General features: G+C 43.1%; 1 protein-coding gene across 3 annotated transcripts in view; it reads right to left on the minus strand.

The window, feature by feature from the left end:
- UBN1 (ubinuclein 1) overlaps positions 1-17,347 on the minus strand; it is a 29,513-nt gene that overhangs the window by 11,157 nt on the left and 1,009 nt on the right. For all 3 annotated transcript variants that reach the window (XM_083584936.1, XM_083584934.1, XM_083584935.1), the window contains exons 2-13: positions 14,498-15,316; positions 12,562-12,648; positions 11,288-11,383; positions 9,495-9,629; positions 8,195-8,298; positions 6,962-7,400; positions 5,277-5,347; positions 4,419-4,548; positions 3,384-3,502; positions 3,108-3,236; positions 2,503-2,646; positions 298-348 (exon numbers count right to left, since the gene is read on the minus strand). In XM_083584936.1, the coding sequence (XP_083441062.1) occupies positions 298-348; positions 2,503-2,646; positions 3,108-3,236; positions 3,384-3,502; positions 4,419-4,548; positions 5,277-5,347; positions 6,962-7,400; positions 8,195-8,298; positions 9,495-9,629; positions 11,288-11,383; positions 12,562-12,648; positions 14,498-14,746 (1,754 nt within the window). In that variant the 5' untranslated portion in view covers positions 14,747-15,316. The remainder of the gene's footprint in view (positions 1-297; positions 349-2,502; positions 2,647-3,107; positions 3,237-3,383; positions 3,503-4,418; positions 4,549-5,276; positions 5,348-6,961; positions 7,401-8,194; positions 8,299-9,494; positions 9,630-11,287; positions 11,384-12,561; positions 12,649-14,497; positions 15,317-17,347) is intronic.

Consider the following 17,347-nt stretch of genomic DNA (forward strand, 5'->3'; position numbering starts at 1 on the left):
GCTGCTGTGCAGTATAGCACATACTGATCCCAGATTGTTCCTGCAAACTTTATCTGATTTTGCCAGCATTGCTATTCCACTGAAGATGTGCTGGCAGTGCTATTCCACCATTTCTCATGTCTGATCCACAAATAAAAAACAGCAAAAAGGCAGAAGGCCCTGCAGAAGTTCATGTTTGTCCATGCTGGAGGATATCCACGTGCACAGTTTCCATCTGAGTGACAAAACGTGACCAAGGACTAAACAGCAGGAGCACAGGGCAGATTTCCTGTACTGCAAGCATGGACAGATACTCACGGAATTGATGTAAGGTGACCATGCACTCGCCTGCTTTCTTTAAAGAGGGTCCTGAAAAAAGGAGAGAGGAAGGTGAGCCAGATCTATTGGGGATCAATCTCCAAGCAGCAGAAATGAGCCCTTCAAGCTTAAGATCCTAGTGCCTCTAGCAGAATCCCGAGAACAGAATCTTTCTGTTTTTAAAAGGAAGTTTCTAGACCCCACTGTTGTAAAGAAAAGTTACACAAAAACATGCAGACAGCGCTTGCTGTGGGTTAGAAACCATGTATGTAAATCAAAGATGACGACGACCAACTTGAGCAGCAAGTGAGCCATCAGCAATCATGTTGCAACCCTGCATATTGTCCTTCTGAAGACCCCTTTAGACTTCTAAAATTGCTTTGACTGTTAAACATCTGGAGCAACCTCTTTTGCAGGTCTCCTTTCATCATATGCAGCTGCCTGGCCCACTGTGGCATGAAAAGCTCTACTCGCAGTCATGCCACTGACACTCACACTACAGGTAGGGCTGGGTGATATCTGGTTTTCAATATCACAATAGATCACAAAATAGACATAATGATATCTCAATGTATCATGATATATACCCGTGGTGGCTGAGGGCTGCCCCACGGGGGAGAAGGGCCCCGCTGCACCTCCCCATGGAAGACAAGGGCTTCACTGGGAATACCCACGATGGAGGAGGTCCTCACTGCACCTATCTGCAGGCAGAGGGCCTGACCAGGAATCCCCACAGCGGTGGAGGGCCCCATCACGGAGGATGGTGTGCTGCGCTTCCCTGGGGTGGCAGAGAGCTTTGCCGCACCTCCCCACAGTGGTGGGGGGCCTTGCTGCGCCTCCCCATGGCGGTTGAGGGCTTTACAATGTAAGGAAGTAGTAGATTTAATAAAAATGACTTCCGTATACTATATTTTCAACTAAATTAAAAATAGTTCAAGTGATTTACTAGTAAAGTTGCATCTGCTTCCCCACTCAGACGTCTAAGCGGAATCTATGCATGCATAAGCCCTACTGAGTTCAGCTAAACTTCTACTTTCCTGGGAGTAAGCCCCATTGAATTTAGTAGGGCTTGCTTGTGAGTAGACACACATTTGCTTGCACTGTTTACCGACAAACACCCTCCGCACCACTCTCACACAATAGCCAACCTCCCATTTCAGCAGAAGGCAACCAGTTAAATCTTCTCCTCTCCATTTCCCCCTGACAGAGAAGCCTCCCACCCCCTGCAAAAGCCCTCACCCCATCAATCTCTCCCTTTGTATCAAAGGGAGGGAGGGAGGGCAAGCAAGCAAGCAAAGACATGGTCTCCTTTAAATAAATAATAAATAAACCTTCCTTTTTAATATTGAGGAAAGCTATTTAGGGGGGAAATAAACACACTTCCTCCCCCTTTTTCCACCAGTGAGGGTGGGTGAGTGGGAGGGAAGAAAGGAAGAAGTGCTCTCCAGTTCTTTGTTTACATTCCCTGTTTACTTTTCCCCTGGATCTTTGATAGCCTAGCTAGGGGAGTTGCTCCTGGATTGTTAGGTGGCTCTGCATAATTAGCTGAGCTCAGAGTTTTGAGAGCAGGAAGTTCTGCTGAAAGAGTTGGTTTGTGTGCTTGCTAGGGATTAAAACTGGCTGCAGCTAAGGGCTTCTATCCTTATTTCTCAGAGAGGGGAGGGACAACAAAGCAAGAAGAGATATGACTACCTTCTCACTGAGGAAAGTAGCAAGAAACATACCAGTGAAGCTGAAAGAGTTTCCTAGTTTGTGTGAGGGCTTATAGGAGGGAAGAGGGAGAGAGCAAACAAAGCCTGCAAAGTATATGTAAAGTATCTGTTCGGCTGGGCTACCTCCTCAGAAGCTGTCAAATTTCAACCTTTTGTTCATGGGTATATTGCCTTGTTGAAACACTTATCACAACATTATTTCAATACCGGTATTCAAGGGTATGGCAATTTATTGCACAGCCCTAACTACAGGTATCAATAAAATGGCTGAACTGCCATTTCCTGACATTCAAAGTGACCATTATTGTGGGCTTGCCTTCTCTACACTGAAAGCAGGAATGAGGAACCTGTGCCCCTCAGGATGTTGTGGGACAGAGCCAGCATTGACAACAGGGTCAGAGATGGGGTCTAGAGTACCTTTCGGATGTTGGGGATGCCTCTGCTATGTCTAAATTATAGAACATAGTGATTAGTCAGCCTTGTTCCCTCTCACCTGGACTGCATCCAGCCCTTTGGCCAAAGTGGCTTGACTTCTGCATCCAGGAAAGTCTTCACATAATCCTCCATTGACTGAGCCTTGTTCTTTTCACGGTCATACCCGTCCAGCTTGATTTTCACCGCCTGACAGAGCAAATCCCTAGAGGAGGAAGTTTACCTAGGTTACCCAGACCATACTCTTTGCCCCCTGTCCCCCAACACCACGTGCAGACTGCCCTCGATTGATTCAGTTTGGGAAGGTTATTTTAAGCACAGACTTAATAAGTTCAGCCCTTGTATTTGGACTATAATGTATATACCACTATGAACCAGACAACAGATCTTTCCTAAATCTAGCAGCAATCTTGGCCTTCAAATTCAAGATGAACGCCAAGGCCAAAATGCTGAAGCCAGGTGACATCTTCATACCAGACACCCCACCCTGGGTCTTAAATTCAAAACACACCAAGATCTAGGTGAAAACTGCAGCCCCCATACCATTGAACCAACTCGGCAACAAATAAAGCTATAATGCCCAGAAAAGCAGATACAGGTGTATTTACCCTGAAGCCAGGGAACAAGGCTGTAAAACCCAGTCTTGTCCCCTCTGACTTTGCCAACCTGATTTCATCAATCCACTGAAACTTCTTCCGAGGTCCCATGATCCGCTTTCCTCCTTTATCGTCATCTTCCTCGTCATCTGAACAAACCCGTTCTCTCTGGTCCTTGTCCTTTTCCTCTTCTAACATCCTGAGAGGAGAAGAGAAGAGGGACACTGAAGTGCGGAATGGCAATTGGATCCACTTCTAAAATATTCCCCCGCCCCACTAGTATAAGCTTTGGGTGTACACAGAGTGGAATCCAAGGACTAAAACAAAAAACAAGTTGAAAACGCACTTCGCAAACTTGGCCTGGGTGTGCGCTTGGCACTCTTCCTGGTATTTGGCCATCTGCTCTGGCATTGCCCTGCCAATGGCTTCCTTGAGTTTCTGAAGAGGGTCCTTCATCCGCCCTCCCTGCAGAACAACAAAGAGTTAAGGACTCTGACCCAGCATTCATGCTAAGTTGTGCCCATACAGGCAGTGAGATTGTTTTTGAGAGGAAAGCACTCCTTTTGCACACCACTTACCGTAGTTACTCATCTAAGCCTAACCACTAAATGAGGTCTAGACTTCAGATGTAGTTTGCTTACCATCCACCTTTCATATTTAACTTCTTGTTAATTACGTTGCTTTGATTGTTATACTTTATATTTGACTTTCTTCTACACTGTTTTCTTCTTGATTCTTTTATTTGACATTTTAATGTAAACCGCTTGGAGATTTTTTTCCTTTAAAATATAAAGCGGTATAGAAATGAAATGTATAATAATAATATTTAGAACTTGTGCAGACAGCAAGAGCTAGGAGTCAAATATTTTCAGACATGGCTTCAAAATTATAGAACCTACATTCTAAAGAAGATTGGAAAGCTACTTCATCACATTTCCAGTGGAGTGGCAAGACCCTTCTCTTCTGATGGGCATTTGGCTGGCCTGGGTCATCTCCTGTTTTAACCTGTAGCTCTTTGATTTTGTGAAATTTATAGCATGTTTTGTTTGGCTCTATTCTTTCATCTTTCTATGGTTGACACCACTATCACTTACACCAGGGCCTGGGTGCCAAATACAACCCATCTGTCTCTTGGGACTCTCCCTAGGCCACACACCCTCCTTGTTTTTCCCTGACAGGGATGTCCTTGAACTCTGATTATGCTTCTTGCTTGTTTGGCTTGACAACTGATGTGTAAGACAAAACTGCCTTAGGGTACAAAGTTAAAACATTTATTGGTCTACCCACTTTTGCCTCTGAACCCATCCGCCACTGGCATGTGGGCCTCAGGAGGGAATTAGCTTACACTGACTAGTAGCACTGCATTTACGTGACCACTCACCTGTTCATAGGCGTAAAGCCGGCGGGCACGTTTGAGCAGGGTGTCTTTGTTGCAAGGCAGGAAGGAGGCCAGGTGAGCATACACCCCTGAGCGGACCTGGCTGTTCAACTCCCGAGTTTGCAGCTCTATACTGAGGGCAGAAAAGGCAAAACTATTTAGCTCTGATCCAAATGCCTCCCTTTGACAGCAGAGTAAGGGAGCCCAAGCAAAACATTGTAAAATAAAATACTGCAAAGGCCCTTTAAAAAAGCTTCAATTTAAAATCTAAATAAAGAAAGTTAAAGGTTTAAAACAAATGAAACAAGAATAACAAGGGGGGAAATCAGTGGCAAACAGTAATGGCAAAGTCTAAAAGACATATTATGTAGAAGTCAAAAGCTAATCTGAACAAGAGTTTCCATGGACTATGGGCAGATTTCCTTGGCTGTTGCCACTCATTTTTATATAGCAGTCTCTTGGACTATTAGGACCAAACATGTGGAGCGAAACCTATGGTAGATATAGTTCTCTCAAGTATTTGAGGTCAAGCAGAGCTTTGGAAGCTTAAGACCCAGCACCTTGAATTGGCACAAACGGGCCCCCATTAGATGTGCCCTAGATGAGGCAAAACACCCCTGGCCCTTGCCATGACCATTCCTGGTTATGCCCCAAGGGTTTTTCATTTTGGCAGCCAGATTTCAGCAGCAAAGAAGTTGTATTGTTGCTGCTATTGCTGATGGCTGGAAGACAGTAACCTTTTTTAATCTACTGGAACTACTAGTACCTTCTGCCTACATCTGCCTTATGCAAACACCATTCTCTCACTTTCATTCTCTGAGCTCACAGGGTTCGGATGGTACATTTGGGAAAGTGACTTACTCCAACAATATGCTATTCATTTCTTGGTTGAAGAACTTGTGTTTGCCTTCTCCTTCAGCCACCCTGGCAGCCTGGAGTTCACAAAAAGATCAACACAGAATAGTTAATAACCAGAGATGCAGGAAAAGGGTCAACCCGGGGGCGGGGGGGGGGTGTAAGGGAAAGGGGGGGGGGAGGAAGTCAGTATATTCTACAGAAGTCACAGTCCCATAGCATTTCCTCATAGGAAAGGTGCTTCACTTCCTCCTAACTAGGTTAATGCCCAAAGCTGTAGAAAGCTGCAGCAATATTAACATTGAAATGAGTCAGAATTGATTCCTCCATTGTAACTTTCCCCGTGCAGTTCTGGAAGCCAAGATTCATTTCCACAACACGGCCAAAATCCGAGGGAGAGATTCAACATCATGCCAGCAAATGCAATGGAGCTTCCCCCTTCTCCTAACCTCTACCCCCTGAGCCCCAATCTGCTCTGGAAGGTTCCCCAAAGTCTGGACATCTTCAGAAGTAGCATGGAATCATTCTGCTTGGGTTGCCTTTTTGCCATTTGTGTTTTAACATCTGCATTTAATTGATTATCTAGATTTTATTGTAATGTGATACTCCAGACTCAAACATCCTTTCAGGCAACAGGTTGTGGTTCAACGAGGAATATAATTTCAAAAAGTGCCTTTTCTCAAAAAGCCCTTTGCATTCTTGGAGGAAAAATGGGAAAGGATGCAATTTTTCTAGAAAAATTTCCCATGTGCTAAGTTGCTTGGAATATGCATATTTTTGGTTCTAATTTTATGCACACCCCGAACAACCTCCCAGTCACAAATCAATATAATGGGTAAGTCATGAGAGAGATTCTTTTACTATATGCTTCTTAGTCAATATGAAAAAAGTTAATTATAACTTTGAAACTGCACAATTAGATTGACAATGTATGCATTCATTATTGCATTTTTGGGTACAGTTGGGTCTTAAGGTATTTTTAATGCAAATATGCATTTTAAGGATTTTTTCTAAGAAAAAAAAGTTATGGAAATCACTCCACATCCCATTACTGGAATCAGGTGCATTAACCTTTTCAGACATGCATAGTTAATCTAGAACAGAGGTAGCTCTGCTATAGATTGTAACCATAATACAAAGATTCTCTCCACCTAAACCTCAAACTGTATTCCAGAGTCCACAGGTGTAGCAGTACAACCCCTTACTCCACAAACCTATGAAATAAGTAACTCAGAAGGCACTATGTGACCACACACCTCACAACTGCCTAAGCACCCAGCTCGGTTGGGCTCTAGGAATGCCAGCTTCTCTGAATAATGCCACCTCACATCAGACCACAGCAAGAATCTGATGGCCTTCTGTCCTCGACTGCTGTCCTGGGTGCACCATATTTCAAACTGACTTTCCATAAAGAACCTCTTCAAAACATGGAAGCAAGCAGCAACCACAGGGGAGATCACACGCTTTGCATGCAAAAGGTCAGTTTCCATCCCTGGCACCCCCAAGTAAAGGAAAGAAAAACCCCTGCCTAAAACTCTGCAAAGCCACTGCCGGGAAGTGAAGACAAGACTGGGCTAGACAGACCAGCGTTCTTGACTCTGCCTAAGGCTGCTTCCTAGCCTGAAGAACTGTACCTATTGTCTACCCTGCAAGAGACATCACTTGCCACATCCGGTATGATCTGCTGTTACCTGTGTCAGTTCCTCAATGCGCTTCTCCAGTGATCCTGGAAGTCCTTCAGGGAGCGAGAGAGGCTGCTTGATGTCCTGCTCCAGACCCATCCCAAGGGGGTCACTCCCATCTTCCATGTCATGGAAAGGGCTTTCTTCTGGGGATTCATTGAACAGCTGTTCTAGATCAAGATCTGTCAGGGAGTCCATGGCTGAGGCAGCTTGAAGGAGCTCATTGTCACTGCTGTGGCCAAAGAAAGAGAGGAGCGGATCGGGCAGGCTTTCCACTTCCCGTGGTGTTGGAGTTTCAGCCAGAGAAGGGACAATAAGCTTTGGCTCGTCATCTCGCTTCTTCTGAGCTTCCTTTTCCTTTTGAAACTTCTTCAGCATTTCCTTGTAACTCGGGGCTCCAGAGTATTTCTTCTTCTTCTTCTCCTTGCTTGCATTCAGGGCTGTGAAACTATAAAGGAAACATGGTACATAGGAGGGAAGTAAGGTGTCCAGCCGTTTGAGCACCTACAACCTAACAGTGCCCAAGCACTGAACTTTAATTTGATTGTTATGGTAGAATCCTAAACGTGTTATTTCAGATGTCACACTATGTTCCATGGAACTTGCAGGGAAATGCAGACAGACTTTCAGCCTGTGAGTAAATCATATAAACTCTCCAACCTTCAGCAATGCTTGAGGCAGTGCAGCTTATATAAGGTGACACATTCTGGCCTAACTGCAAATTGGTAAGAGGAAGATTTTTTTGTGCTATTTTAGAGGACAGGTGAAATAAAGTTATTTGCGTGAACGTACGCGTATTTGTGGAAGTCAATAACTTAAGAGTCATTTCTTCTAGAATCATTATTCATTTTACTGTTCTATCACAAAGGAAATTATGACCATTTGACCCCTTTTCGCTCCTGGATCATCTGAACAAGCTCTGTATCAAAATAAATTCTTGCCAACTCATTTTTAAAATCATCTATAGCATTTATTTCTGCATCATGCAAAATAATTCATAATCCTTATCTTGCTCACCCTCACAACCTTCCTGGTTTGTTTATGACAGAGATTTGATTAACACAAATCTGGAAAATTGGTGGCAAAAAGAAGGATTTGAGCCTAATTGAGATATCACACTCCAAGGCTTAAAATTGTTTTTCTAGAGTTTCCCTTTTTTAAATCCACAAAAGAAGTTCCATCTAGGAGAAAGATGATACCCGTCTATTAAAAAAAGCACTTTGATACAAATAGCTGACTTACCCAGTTTTGGGAAACTTAGATTTTTTAGATTTCTTTTCTTTCTCATAAGAATCATCTTTCTTCTTTTTCTTCATCTTCTCACCTCCTTCTTTTAATTTTCGTTTCTGGGGATTAAATAATTTTAACAATTGTCATTACGTAGTACTAAGAAGACACTAAGTGATTTAATCACTTGTTAGCAAGAGTGTTCACGGAAGGATTTACATGCCTGAGCAGCACCTTTATGAAAAGAGAGAAAGGTGCCGCTCAGGCATGTAGTCATTCATGAACACGCTTGCTAACAAGTGATTAACTCTCCATGATGGTAAAAGGAAAAGATGAAGCATCTCTAAGGGCAAGGAAGATATAAGGTTGTTAAGGATCGTCTCCAAGCCCAAAGAGGCCTGCAAAACACTTTCTCAGGCAGCCCCTAATACTAGAACAACAGCTTGGAGTCATGCAAAGACCAAGAGAAGATTCCTCATCTCTTTCAGCTACCAGATTCAATGAAGTCACCCACAGAATGAAATTAGTGAGTTGGATCCAACTAAGGCTCCATCTGCACTATACATTTAAAGCACTACGACTTTAAACAGCCATGGCTTCTCACATGACATCCTATGAACTGTTAAGGGTGCTGAAAGCGATTTGGAGAACACTATTCCCATTCCAGAGCTTTAATTCCCGAAGTTCTCTGAAAAGAGGGATTGATTGTTAAACCACTCTGGGAACTGTAGCTCTCTCAGCACCCTTAACAAACAACAATTCCCATGATACTTTGGGGGAAGCCATGACTATTTAAAGTGGTATATTGCTTTAAATGTACATTGCAGATGGGACCCAGAGAAACACTCTGAACAAATTAATGGACGTGACTAATGTAAGTCCATTGATTTCCTCCTACCCATGAACTATAAACCACAGGTAGCACTTTCATTTCTTTTTAAAGGGAGGGAAAGCCTACTAGCTATGAGGTGACCTCAGTCACTATAACCTTCCATTAAAGGGATCACTCTGTGCTGCTTACAGTATGAACTGCAAGCAGAGTAAATTATAAACCATCTACTTCCTGACTTGTCAAAAGTGCACTGAAGGTCTTTATGTCCTCTATGCTGAACTACTATTTTTATATTTTCTGCTTTGCTTGGGGTAAGTAAGTACACACGTAATTTCAGCCTTTGAGCTTCTTTCAGGTAACAAAATATTACATCCACCCACTGACCCCTTCGTCTGCAGTCACATTTTGTCAGCCAACAAAAACCACACTTTATTGAAGGCTCTATTTAAAAAAGAAAGCACCCAGAGCGTCTTATTCCCAGACCTTAGGTGATTTCTTCTTTTTCTCTTTGATAAAGTCATCCTCCGACTCCGAAGCCTGCCGGAACTGTAGAGTTCCAGAGTTGATGTAAAAGCCTCCATACTTGGTTGTTAGAGATGCTGGAACGAGCTCATCGTACTGGGAGCAAAGAGGAGAGATCAGTCAGCATTCTTGTAGAACCGATGGGTGTACGTGTGAAAGAACCCCAATGAAACCATGCTCACTTTTCCAGTGAATTGGCCTTGAAGTCACTTTGGACATGCAAAAACACCAGATTCTTACAGCTGCATCATTTTGTACAGAAATACATTTTGGCAACAGCTTTACTTCTCTTCCCTCGTCTTTATTAACTGCCCTGACTATGATGCCTAGCTTTGTACCCTGCTTTTCCCTGTTTTGTTTTGGGTGCAACAGCTCCCACTCCCAAACCCTCCCCCCCCTTCAGGAATGTATGCTAAAATCCAGTCTTCTAGGAAGAAAAAAAAGGGAAAAAAGCTCTAAGCATGCACCCAGGTCCTAGGGTCCTCTAGAACAAGGACGGGAAGATCTACCGATCATTGGGCAATTTGCAGTAGGTTGGGGAGGGGTTCCAAATGGCAACTGTTTAATAATGTGAATTGTTTAATTTACTTCCCCAAGCAATTGCAATATTTAAGACCCAAAGAGTCTACAGAGTAAAAGGCACATGCAGGAGAATGAACCTGAAGATGACCTAGAAATCACAGGAAGATAAGATGCTGCCTTACACCAAGTCATTTCACTGGCCCATCGAGGTCAGTATCATCTACACTGACTGGTAGCGCTTCTCCAGGCTTTCACAGAATCAGTTGGAAGATACCCCAAAGGTCATCTAGTTCAACCCCCTGCAATGCAGGAATCTCAGCTAAGGCAACCCTGACAGATGGATGTCTAAACTCTGCTTAAAAACCTCCACAGAAGGAGTCCACACCCACATTTCAGGGAGACAGCTCTTACTGTCAGACAAGAGAACACTACCAGCCCTACCTGGAGATGGAAGGGGGACTGAAGTTGGGACATACTGCATGCAAAGATTATGCTCTACCAATCCCTCTCCCAATTAGGTCACTGAAATCAAGAAAGTCTGAAGGAAAACCAGATGTGAATATGTGCATGTAAGGCAGGCATGGCCAAACTTGGCTCTCCAGCTGTTTTGGGACTACAATTCCTATCATCCCTGACCACTGGTCCTGTTAGCTAGAGATGATGGGAGTTGTAGTCCCAAAACAGCTGGAGGGCCAAGTTTGGCCATTCCTGATGTAAGGAATGACCTGCTCTGCTACTGAAAACAAGTTCCTGGTCAAAAGAAGTCTATTTCTTAATTCTGACATCTAAGCAGAGTAGACCCATTGAAATTTAAAAACCTAATTTAGTCATGTCCGTTAATGTTAATGTGTCTACTCTGAGTATGACCAACATTGGCTACAAACCAAAGTCTTAGCTCTATTTGGTGGATGTCAGAATTCTAGTTTTTTTAAAAAAAAGGTTCAACAAGCCTGAAATCTGCCTATGCCTGCTCTAGACAGTAACAAGCAATAGTTTTGGCCTTTGTGGCAGAGGGACATGACTGAGGAATGGCTCAAATGCCTGCTATGGGCCTCTGTGCAGGCTGGAAAAAACAACATAGCTCTGGAACCCGGAAACACAGCCTCCAAACCAGGTCTCTGTGCAGATGTGGCCTGGATGTTCACCCTACCTGGAGCACCCACTGCTGCTAGGGCAGACAGCTTCATCACCTGCTTTATTGTTGGGAACCAGAGCCCTCCACTGCTACTCACTGCTTCAGAATTATCAATGAAAGAATCGGATTCATCGTATCCATATCCCATATCTATCAGGTCCTGGACACGATCTTTCCTGCGCTTCTTTCCACCCTGAAACAAGAAAGGCTGATGGTTACCCCTTATGGCCCCAAAGAAGGCAAGCTATTATTATTATTTAAATTTATATACTGCCCTATACCCACAGGTCTCAGGGCGGTTCACAGGCTAAAATCACAACATAAAAATACAAAATACATAATCAAAATAAAAACAAGAACAACCCAATAACCCCATATAAATAATGAGAGAGGGGAAATAGAATTTAAAACACACATACACAGTACTTGTAATAAAACATATAAAAATAAACATCCATCAGGTATTGTCAAGGTGTAGATTAAAATATCAATTTAACTTTATTCCAAATACAAACATTTTAGCCATTGGTCCCCCCCCAATTGCAACCATTCATAGAAGCTCTTTGGTCCAATGGATTAAATACACTTCCATTGTGTATTTGAGCCAGTATGGTGTAGTAGTTAAGAGCGGTAGTCTCGCAATCTGGGGAGCCGAGTCCGCTTCCCCGCTCCTCCACATGCAGCTGCTGGGTGACCTTGGGCTAGTCACACTTCTTTGAAGTCTCTCAGCCCCACTCACCTCACAGAGTGTTTGTTGTGGGGGAGGAAGGGAAAGGAGAATGTTAGCCGCTTTGAGACTCCTTAAAGGGAGTGATAGGCGGGATATCAAATCCAAACTCTTCTTCCTCCTCTTCTTCTTCTTGGCCCCCCCCCCAATTGCAACCATTCATAGAAGCTCTTTGGTCCAATGGATTAAATACACTTTCATTGCTAAATCTGTCACCTGCAGAACCTCCTGCTGGTGGCAGGGCACATGTGGAAGCCTGGACCTGAATTCCCATATCCCACAGCCCAAACAAACCAGCCTGAAGATCACTAGGTAACTTTCCATTAGTCATTATTCCTTATCTCAGCCTACCCAGTAGGATTGTTGTGAAGATAAAATGGATAGGGGAGAACCATGCACACAGCCATGAGCTTTTTGAAGGAAGGGAGAGATGTAAATATTCATATTCCCTGAATATTGGTGCTGCACACATCACTTTATCAGGCACCAGCCCATAGTAATTACCATAGCAGTTCTTAGTTGTATACACACTCCTAACATGAATATAAACACAAGAATCACCCTGGTGTTAAAGACAACATTTCTATGAAGAAAGCTAAAACCAATACTTCATTCTGGTACATAGCCACAATGAAGAAACGTACATATTTCTCTTCAAGCTTCCTGGCAAGCGCCTCTGCTTTATGCCTCTCCTTTTCCTCATCATTGAAGGGATCGGCAAGGTCTTTTTTCTGTAGGGGGGAAGCAAAAAGGGAGGTGAACAACATCAGAATAGAGTCAGTTGTCACACTGTTTCACAGAGATGCCTCTTTTATCTTAGGGCCAAGAGAGAGTCTGGAATATTCAGTGGAGATTCATGCTTGTAGACGCGGTGTGTTGCAAAGGTGGGGACTTGGTTCATGCTTGTAGGAGATCGCATTGACAAAACCAGGAGAGCTTGCCCTTGGGCTTCCAGCCTAAAAGACTAAAAACACACAATCACACACACACAAAACCACACCCAGCAGCCACACGGGAAAGAAATTTGTCAAGTATGTGCCCCAAAAATAATAATTGTAAACAAACTTTTCAGTGTTGTTTAGCAGCAAGAATGTATCTGAAGACCATAGAGATTCAAGTTTTAGTCCCAGCTCAAATATTAGCATCAGCCATCCTTGACAAAGCCTTACTATATCCATATTTTGTGTTTCAAAATTCAAGTAAAAAGCTTATTCTTCCAGAGAAATCAACCTTCTACAAAACTGCCTTCCCTCTTTTAAACTAATGTCTGCCAATTCCAGACATGTTATTAACCAATCCCACTCAAAAGAGAGCTTCTTGATTCTTCCATTTTCTAGCCCACAGTATATTGTCTGCTATCAACAGAATACATAAACAATAGTTTCAATCTATTCCCCATCTCATCTTAAATTACACTGAATAAAACCAGCATTGGAGTGGGCCTCAATATAGTCCCTATTATGTCAGTGATAGCTGCACTCAGGCAAGCCCACCACATAGGCAACAAATGTGCATTCCACACTGTATGTTTCCAGCATTTAAACTGATTTACTGAATATATCCTACTGAGTCTTGCAGGTGTCAAATACCATCTCAACAATGACTTATATTGTGCCTTTGTACTTGATAAACTTAGTGAAGAACTATGCACCTAACTACAAATCTTATTCCCTTGCTTCTCTAAAATAAGTCATCCCAGTTCTCCTTCCCATCTTATTTGATTAATTATATTCCCATCTCATTTGATTATTTGATTTGCTTAATAATTAAATCCATCAATATCTTATAGATTTTCTGATATCTTCCCAGTAAGATATGCCCATCCAACCTGTTTAAAAAACCTCCAAGGAAGGACATTTGAAGATGGCCGCCATAACCCCTCAGTCTTCTCTTCTACAGGCTAAACATAACTAACTCCCTCAACTGTTCCTCATAAGGCTTTGTTTCCAAACCCCTGATCATCTTGGTTGCCCTCCTCCACACACATTCCAGCTTGTAAATATATTTCTTAAACTGTGGTGCTCAGAACTGGGCTGGGGTATTGTTTGTGGTGGAGGAGGGTTGCCATTATTGATATTAATCTTTCATATCTTTCTTTTCGATTTTATGATTTATGTGGAAATTGTTCAGTTTGGTTGTGTACTTTTTGACGGTTTGCTTCTTCATACCTAGTTTTGTTACATTTGCAATTTTGATCCCCCCCCTCCCATGTTGTAAGCCGTCTTGAGCATGGTTATGGCTATGGAAACTTGGAATGCAAATAAAATGATGGATGGATGGACACAGTCCTCCAGGTGGGGTCTGACCAAGGCAGAATACAGTGGCACTATTACTTCCCTTGATCTGGACACTATACTTCTGTTGATGCACCCTAGAACTGTATTAAATTTTTTTGCTGCTGCATCACACTCTTTACCCATGTTAAGGCTAGAGGTCTACTAAGACCCCTATATCTTTTTCACATGTACTGCTGCCAAGCCAGGTGTCCACCATCCTCAAGAGATCTCAAAGCTTTGTTGTGCGGTTTTTGAAATGCACAACTAAAGAATGTGCAACAGGAACAATAAGATGTCCACATACTTTTTCTCCTGTGGAACTGCTTTTCCCTTTCCCTCGTGTATTCTTCAGCAGCTCTGGATAAAAGAACTCTGGACAGCGCTTGTGATCTGGCTCAAAAAGGGTGAGGGCAATGCGAACTGCTGCAGCCGCAGGTTCAGATTCCGGCGGGTGCTCTGTTCCTGTGATGTCCTCCCGGCGAGGCTTTTTCAGTAACGTCGTGCTCAGTGGACCAGACAGAGAGGTGAGCTGGACCCTGTGGGGTTCCGTCATGGCTAGACTTACGTTGTAGTTGCTATCATGGCATGGTTTCCAACAGTCTAGGCCAAAGTCTGGACTAGTATATACATGAGGGCATCACCACTGGAAAACACGCACACACAGATGGATGCCAAATGCAGAAATTAAAAGATATGCTAGATTCCTGCGTTTTAAGAAAAACAACGCAACAATCTCTGCTTTCATAAGAGGAGAAGAATCATCATCCCATAGCCACACCACTGCAGGTTAGCATGTGGCCCTTGAAGTTTATGCAGCACAACTCTGCTTCAAGCCAAACGTGAAGGAAAGAAAGAAAGAACTTTCTGAACAGAGCAACTTTTATGGAATCAGTTTCATTGTGACATTGGCTGGAAAGGTCAGTCTGGGCTATGTTACTCCACATCAGAGAATTTCCCACACTGGGAACTGACATAATGCAAAAAACACTGAACACATATGCTCCGGCCTTCTGCTGAATACAAATGCCGATCTGCTAGCATTCAGACCCAAACGAATCCAGATCCGTGGCATGTAGATAGTACTCTGAAACTTCTTTCCAAAGACGTATCTTCATATTTCTACCTAAAAGACAAAATCAGAAAGTTCCAGCCACAAAAAATAGCACAGGTGAACACACAATTTTTGTTCCTCCATGGACTATGTTTCAAATGAGGCCTGTCTGGCAGGTCTGGTGCTGTACTGAATAATGACTGTACCCTGTAATTCAGGTAGGGATACTCTAGCCCTCCAGATGCTGCTGAACTACAAGTGCCATCAGCCCTAGCATGTATGACCAATGGCCAGGGCTGATAGGAGCTGTAGTTCAGCAACATCTGGAAGTCCAAATGTTCCCCGCTCCTGCTGTAACTGGATGAGATCTCTGAACGTCCAAGCAAATAATTTTTACACACAAAACTCAATTAGACAGTTGGATGTGATGCCATGAAATGTAGTAATTGCTACTAAACAAATGATTTCAGAAAAGCATTAAACTCATAGAGAACATGCATGCCCAAAAATATTAGCCATAACAGGCAGAAATAGAAGCTCCATGTTCAGAAAAAGCATGCTTGTCCTTACCAGTTGGCAGAGACCAACCAATAAAAGCTTAGTCACTATTACACCCTCTCTGAGCACTCATCGGGGCACATTTGGGAACAGAGTGCTAAGCATAAACATTTGTTCTTAACCCAACAAAGCAATTCTTACTTTTTTAGGATTGGCAGTAACCAATAGACATGGTTTGGGCTCTGACAGATTGTGGATGCAAATGTTTCATGCCAATAGAAGATAATCAGCAAAATTATTACACAAAGTATTAGATGATCCACTCTCTAGAGTGAAAACTGGCAGACAGAAAGTCCTCTAAATAGTGATGAGAGAAAAAGCCAATTGCGGCAGCTTGGATGAGGAACTGTCCCCAAATAAAATATCTACAACTGGAGATGTTGCCACTGAACAACTGACTGTTCAATGTACAGCAGTAACGTAGTACTTTGTTTCCCCATGACACAGAAAGTGAGATGCACACAAACAACATGCTTTGGAGAATACATTTGTGTGAGTCATGTCCTTGGGGGCACCTGCTACAAAAGTCTCCTACACATTCAAATGACTCCCCCACCCGTTGCTTTGTGAGTAAACCCCAAGGAGTAAACCCTACACAAATCCAGAGTGGAGTCCTTAAGACAGTTGTCTTGTATGTCTCTTTCCAGCAACTCCTGCAGCTCACGCTGGTGCCAAATGTATTGCTATGTTTCCCTTTGGACCACATCAGCAAGGCCAAGAGTGGGTTCTTGTTGTCTGGGTAACCCAAAACCTCCATACACACTGCCCAGGTTGGCACCCCGGAGAGATTACTTCAGTGCCGCTAATGCAGCAAAGGCAATGCAGGAGGCAACAGTTACGAATTACAAGTCTCTGCAGCCACAGCAAGCGCTGTGACTCTCTAGTGGTTTGACTTCACCCCTGGAGACACATTCCATTGTCTCTCGAGACATATGGATGCTAACAACTACACTCTGTTCTGCTCTGTCTTGACAGCATCAGGTTGAGTGTCAGAACAAAACCCATCCACTTTCCTGTCAGTGCAATGGCACAATAACAGGATTAAGTCTGCGAGATCCAAGTAGCCCAGGCATTCACATATAGTATTCCTTTATTTATAGAACTTATTTCAGTTTCCAGAGAGTTAATGGAATGCATGCTTCTGGTCCCCATGGCAACAACAGGCCAATTTTTCTTTATTGTTTCCTGGCATTTAGTCACTCCCCACCCGCCTCCTTTATCTAAGTGAGGCTCACTGTAGCAAAGCTAAGCTCAAGCTTAGGTAGAAAAGTTGGCATGATGTGCTGCTTAGCAAAGCCGGGAAGTCCAAAGTTTAAATCACATAAACTTAGAAGGTGGCCTTTGAACAACCCACCCTTCAAACCTCACCACAACCACCTCATAATTTGGAATATAGAGATAAAACCACCAACTCACGTTTTATGACTAAAAGGATGATTGAAATAACATGTGTGGCATGCTCTGGACACTAAGAAAATGTAACTAATGCAAGTGGAAAGTATTTGGAACACAGAAATAGGTTAATTGCCTTGCAGGATCTGAACA

Source organism: Podarcis filfolensis (genome assembly GCF_964270895.1).
Source record: "Podarcis filfolensis genome assembly, chromosome: 14".
Classification (NCBI taxonomy): Eukaryota; Metazoa; Chordata; class Lepidosauria; order Squamata; family Lacertidae; genus Podarcis; species Podarcis filfolensis.